The 6,569-nt window shown below is 43.4% G+C and overlaps 1 protein-coding gene across 5 annotated transcripts in view; it reads left to right on the top strand.

The window, feature by feature from the left end:
* The window catches only part of LOC143290361 (V-type proton ATPase 116 kDa subunit a 1-like), an 83,989-nt gene that overhangs the window by 56,610 nt on the left and 20,810 nt on the right, over positions 1–6,569 (top strand). For 3 of the 5 annotated variants that reach the window (XM_076599735.1, XM_076599736.1, XM_076599734.1), the window contains one exon: positions 928–1,023. The exons of the other annotated variants lie outside the window; for them this stretch is intronic. In XM_076599735.1, coding sequence (XP_076455850.1) covers positions 928–1,023 — 96 coding nt within the window. The remainder of the gene's footprint in view (positions 1–927; positions 1,024–6,569) is intronic. 5 annotated transcript variants of the gene reach the window in all.

Here is a 6,569-nt window from a genome sequence, read left to right as displayed (position 1 = left end):
CCATGCTTTCCTTGGGTTTCTTTGGTTCAGTGTGTGTGTGTGTCTGCACATTGTTGAGTCTTTGTGTGTGTGTGTGTGTGTGTGTCTGCACATTGTTGAGTCTTGGTGTGTGTGTGTGTGTGCGTGTGTGTGTGTGTGGGTTTAAAGCAGATCTGTTGCAGTGTTCATGTATTGCTCAGAGCCTTTTGAAACCTCCTTGAAAGTGAAACTAAGTAGCGATAGCACTGGCTTGGGGCTCACTTTGCCGCTAGTGTGTGAAGTGAACCAGTGTGTGTAGTTGTACCGCGTGTAGTTACCTGAGTGTTGGGGAGAGTCCTCACTGCTCTGTGTCACTGTTGTGAAGTGAACCAGTGTGTGTAGTTAACTGAGTGGTCACTGTTGTGAAGTGAACCAGTGTGTGCAGTTAAACGAGTGTTGAGAGGAGTGCCTCATTGTGGCTGTGTCAGTGTTGTGTTGTTAACTGAGCGTTGGGAAGCGTCCCCCTGACTGGCTGTGTCAGTGTTGTGTAGTTAACTGAGCGTTGGGAAGAGTCCCCCTGACTGGCTGTGTCGGTGTTGTGTAGTTAACTGAGTGTTGGGAAGAGTCCCCCTGACTGGCTGTGTCGGTGTTGTGTAGTTAACTGAGCGTTGGGAAGAGTCCCCCTGACTGGCTGTGTCGGTGTTGTGTAGTTAACTGAGCGTTGGGAAGAGTCCCCCTGACTGGCTGTGTCAGTGTTGTGTAGTTAACTGAGTGTTGGGAAGCGTCCCCCTGACTGGTTGTGTCAGTGTAGTTAACTGAGTGTTGGGAAGAGTCCCCCTGACTGGCTGTGTCAGTGTCGTGTAGTTAACTGAGTGTTGTGAAGCGTCCCCCTGACTGGCTGTGTCGGTGTTGTGTAGTTAACTGAGCGTTGGGAAGCGTCCCCCTGACTGGCTGTGTTCCTGTTGACAGCTGTTTGCAGCCAGACGCCGGCGTGCACGCAAGCTGCAGGACGATGCCAATGTGTTTGAAAATACCCGCAGGTTTATAAGAGGGGCGGAGGATGAGGTGATGTTTGCCCTGTTGCAGTTGTGAAGTAGGGGGAGAGAGAGAGAGAGAGGGGTTTTTTCTCGGCGCTTTACTGGCTTTTCCCTGGGTTGGTCCTTCTGTAGTGGGCTGAGGGCAGTGTGGTAGAGATGTTACTGGTGCAGTGGGCACCGTAGGTGGGGCTGTTTTGTTGTCAGTCCTGTGGGAATAATGCGTCTTTCTCGGGTCATCGTCATCTGTCTGTGTCGTCCTCATCTGTCTGCATCTTTCAGGCTGTTCATCATTGAGTCACTGTGTCATTGAGGTCCACATTGTTGTCAGTGGATAGATAGTTCATCATTGAGTCACTGCGTCATTGAGGTCCACATTGTTGTCAGTGGATAGTTCATCATTGAGTCACTGTGTCATTGAGGTCCACATTGTTGTCAGTGGATAGATAGTTCATCATTGAGTCACTGCGTCATTGAGGTCCACATTGTTGTCAGTGGATAGTTCATCATTGAGTCACTGTGTCATTGAGGTCCACATTGTTGTCAGTGAATAGTTCACCATTGATTCACTGTATCATTGAGGTCCACATTGTTGTCAGTGAATAGTTCATCATTCATACACTGTATCATTGAGGTCCACATTGTTGTCAGTGAATAGTTCATCATCGATTCACTGTGTCATTGAGGTCCACATTGTTGTCAGTGAATAGTTCATCATTGATTCACTGTGTCATTGAGGTCCACATTGTTGTCAGTGAATAGTTCATCATTGAGTCACTGTGTTATTGAGGTCCACATTGTTGTCAGTGGATAGTTCATCATTGAGTCACTGTGTCACTGAGGTCCACATTGTTTCCTTGTCAGTGAATAGTTCATCATTGATTCACTGTGTCATTGAGGTCCACATTATTGTCAGTGAATAGTTCATCATTGAGTAACCTTGTCATTGAGGTCCACATTGTTGTCAGTGAATAGTTCATCATCGATTCACTGTGTCATTGAGGTCCACATTGTTGTCAGTGAATAGTTCATCATTGATTCACTGTGTCATTGAGGTCCACATTGTTGTCAGTGAATAGTTCATCATTGAGTCACTGTGTTATTGAGGTCCACATTGTTGTCAGTGGATAGTTCATCATTGAGTCACTGTGTCACTGAGGTCCACATTGTTTCCTTGTCAGTGAATAGTTCATCATTGATTCACTGTGTCATTGAGGTCCACATTGTTGTCAGTGAATAGTTCATCATTGATTCACTGTGTCATTGAGGTCCACATTGTTGTCAGTGAATAGTTCATCATCGATTCACTGTGTCATTGAGGTCCACATTGTTGTCAGTGAATAGTTCATCATTGATTCACTGTGTCATTGAGGTCCACATTGTTGTCAGTGAATAGTTCATCATTGAGTCACTGTGTCACTGAGGTCCACATTGTTGTCAGTGAATAGTTCATCATTGAGTCACTGTGTTATTGAGGTCCACATTGTTGTCAGTGGATAGTTCATCATTGAGTCACTGTGTCATTGAGGTCCACATTGTTGTCAGTGGATAGTTCATCATCGATTCACTGTGTCATTGAGGTCCACATTATTGTCAGTGAATAGTTCATCATTGAGTCACTGTGTTATTGAGGTCCACATTGTTGTCAGTGAATAGTTCATCATTGATTCACTGTGTCATTGAGGTCCACATTATTGTCAGTGAATAGTTCATCATTGAGTAACCTTGTCATTGAGGTCCACATTGTTGTCAGTGAATAGTTCATCATCGATTCACTGTGTCATTGAGGTCCACATTGTTGTCAGTGAATAGTTCATCATTCATACACTATCATTGAGGTCCACATTGTTGTCAGTGGATAGTTCATCATTGATTCACTGTGTCATTGAGGTCCACATTATTGTCAGTGAATAGTTCATCATTGAGTCACCTTGTCATTGAGGTCCACATTGTTGTCAGTGAATAGTTCATCATTGAGTCACCTTGTCATTGAGGTCCACATTGTTGTCAGTGAATAGTTCATCATTGATTCACCGTGTCATTGAGGTCCACATTGTTCCCTTGTCAGTGAATATTTAACAGTTTTTACCTGGGTTTTTGCATGCAGTTTTTTCCCATCTGCCTGCTTTGGGTTTGTCGTATGGTGTCCTGACAGTGAGTGTTTTGTCATGTTGTCATTCACAACTGATCACGTGACTTGATTAATGAACACGCACTGTGTCCTTGTGTCAAGACCTGTAGATAGTGTTATGAATTTGCATTTTGTCATTGTGTCAAGACCTGTTGATAGTATTTCTGGGTTTACACTGTGTCATTGTGTCAAGACCTGTAGATAGTGTTTCTGGGTTTACACTGTGTCATTGTGTCAAGACATGTAGGTAGTGTTTCTGGGTTTACACTGTGTCAAGACCTGTAGATAGTGTTTGTGGGTTTACACTGTGTCATTGTGTCAAGACCTGTAGGTAGTGTTTCTGGGTTTACACTGTGTCATTGTGTCAAGACCTGTAGATAGTGTTTCTGGGTTTACACTGTGTCATTGTGTCAAGACCTGTAGATAGTGTTTCTGGGTTTACACTGTGTCATTGTGTCAAGACATGTAGATAGTGTTTCTGGGTTTACACTGTGTCATTGTGTCAAGACATGTAGATAGTGTTATGAATTTACATTGTGTCTTTGTGTCAAGACATGTAGATAGTGTTTGTGGGTTTACACTGTGTCATTGTGTCAAGACCTGTAGATAGTGTTTCTGGGTTTACACTGTGTCATTGTGTCAAGACCTGTAGATAGTGTTTCTGGGTTTACACTGTGTCATTGTGTCAAGACCTGTAGATAGTGTTTCTGGGTTTACACTGTGTCATTGTGTCAAGACCTGTAGATAGTGTTTCTGGGTTTACACTGTGTCATTGTGTCAAGACCTGTAGATAGTGTTTCTGGGTTTACACTGTGTCCTTGTGTCAAGACCTGTAGATAGTGTTTCTGGGTTTACACTGTGTCATTGTGTCAAGACCTGTAGGTAGTGTTTCTGGGTTTACACTGTGTCATTGTGTCAAGACCTGTAGATAGCGGTATTCTGGGTTTACACTGTGTCATTGTGTCGACCTGTAGATAGTGTTTCTGGGTTTACACTGTGTCCTTGTGTCAAGACCTGTAGATAGTGTTTCTGGGTTTACACTGTGTCATTGTGTCAAGACCTGTAGATAGTGTTTCTGGGTTTACACTGTGTCCTTGTGTCAAGACCTGTAGATAGTGTTTCTGGGTTTACACTGTGTCCTTGTGTCAAGACCTGTAGATAGTGTTTCTGGGTTTACACTGTGTCATTGTGTCAAGACCTGTAGATAGTGTTTCTGGATTTACACTGTGTCCTTGTGTCAAGACCTGTAGATAGTGTTTCTGGGTTTACACTGTGTCCTTGTGTCAAGACCTGTAGATAGCGGTATTCTGGGTTTACACTGTGTCCTTGTGTCAAGACCTGTAGATAGTGTTTCTGGGTTTGCACTGTGTCAAGACCTGTAGATAGTGTTTCTGGGTTTGCACTGTGTCAAGACCTGAAGATAGTGTTTCTGGGTTTACATTGTGGCATTGTGTCAAAACCTGAAGAAAGTGTTTCTGGACTTATTCTTCCTAGCTTTGTGTGGATTACTACAACTTTATTTTTTCACTTATGGCCAGAATGTGGGAACTAGAAGCAGTAATTTCCGTGTTGCATTTGTATTTGTATTTCTCTTTTTTGTTAAACAGATTTCTCTGTGTGAAGATCGAGCTGCTCTCCCCAGGGAGAGCGTGCCACTATACTGAGAGCGCCACCCTTTTTTTCTTTTCTTTTTTTTCCTGTCGATTTTTCTACAGAATTTTGCCAGGGACAACCCTTTTGTTGCGGTGGGTTCTTTTACATGTGCTAAGTGCATGCTGCACACGGGACCACAGTTTATTGTCGCATCCAAATGTTGGTTCACGTGTCCAGTCATTGTCCCGATGTTAGTTTTTGCTCCAAGGTTTCTGTTCTGGACATTTCTGAGAGGTTATTGCTTTTTGTGTCACATCAGTGTTCATCTTGGAAGAAGGTAGCCATACTTCTCTGTGATTTCACTTTTGAACGTGCACACAGGAGCTTAACTCTTGTGACAGCCTGGTGGTTGGGGCGTGCAGGAGTTGCATCTTGGTGCAGTAGTTGTTGGTCATCCTCTACATGATATGATGATGTGTGCCTAACACCTTCCAACAGTCCTGGTTAGGATCGTGATGTAGATGTGTACAATATGACAGCAGTCCCAATATGTAATGTGTGCCTAACACCTTCCAACAGTCCTGGTTAGGATCATGATGTAGATGTGTACAATATGACAGCAGTCCCAATATGTAATGTGTGCCTAACACCTTCCAACAGTCCTGGTTAGGATGATGATGTAGATGTGTACAATATGACAGCAGTCCCAGTATGTAATGTGTGCCTAACACCTTCAAACAGTCCTGGTTAGGATCATGATGTAGATGTGTACAATATGACAGCAGTCCCAATATGTAATGTGTGCCTAACACCTTCCAACAGTCCTGGTTAGGATCATGATGTAGATGTGTACAATATGACAGCAGTCCCAATATGTAATGTGTGCCTAACACCTTCAAACAGTCCTGGTTAGGATCATGATGTAGATGTGTACAATATGACAGCAGTCCCAGTATGTAATGTGTGCCTAACACCTTCCAACAGTCCTGGTTAGGATCATGATGTAGATGTGTACAATATGACAGCAGTCCCAGTATGTAATGTGTGCCTAACACCTTCAAACAGTCCTGGTTAGGATCGTGATGTAGATGTGTACAATATGACAGCAGTCCCAGTATGTAATGTGTGCCTAACACCTTCAGACAGTCCTGGTTAGGATCATGCCACAAATGTGTATAAGTCTCCATACAAATCTGCTGTTAAAAATGCTGGTAATGAAGGCTGGATTTTGTTGGTAACAGACTGAAATGCTTCAGGTAGGAAAGAACCAGTGTATGTGGATCAGTTACGGTCGCAACTTTAGTCTCTCTTTTTTTTCCTTTTTTTTTTTTTTTTTGAGGGGGGTGAACTATGTCCAGCTGAATAAAATTCAGGTCTTGAAAACTAAGGCATCATTGGTGATGATCTGGCGGAAGAGCTGAAACGTAACATGACAGCTGGTTACGGATGTTTCAACAGTGTTACACATCTCCTCACCCCTGTATGGCCTTGTTACCAACAGAATTCATTTATTGACTGTCAGCTGAAAGCACAGGACACTGACGGACATCACAGAAATGTGACGTGTCTGTCCTTGTTACCATGCCATGACAGTGACACAGGACACTGACAGACATCACAGAAATCTGACCTGTCTGTCCTTGTTACCATGCCATGACAGTGACACAGGACACTGACACGCATCACAGAAATCTGATGTGTCTGTCCTTGTTACCATGTCATGACAGTGACAATGACACACATCACAGAAATCTGACCTCTCCTTGTTACCATGTCATGACAGTGACACAGGACACTGACAGACATCACAGAAATCTGATGTGTCTGTCCTTGTTACCATGCCATGACAGTGA

Source organism: Babylonia areolata, chromosome 15 (genome assembly GCF_041734735.1).
Source record: "Babylonia areolata isolate BAREFJ2019XMU chromosome 15, ASM4173473v1, whole genome shotgun sequence".
NCBI classification, from domain to species: Eukaryota; Metazoa; Mollusca; class Gastropoda; order Neogastropoda; family Buccinidae; genus Babylonia; species Babylonia areolata.
This window is presented reverse-complemented; position numbering and strand designations above follow the sequence as displayed.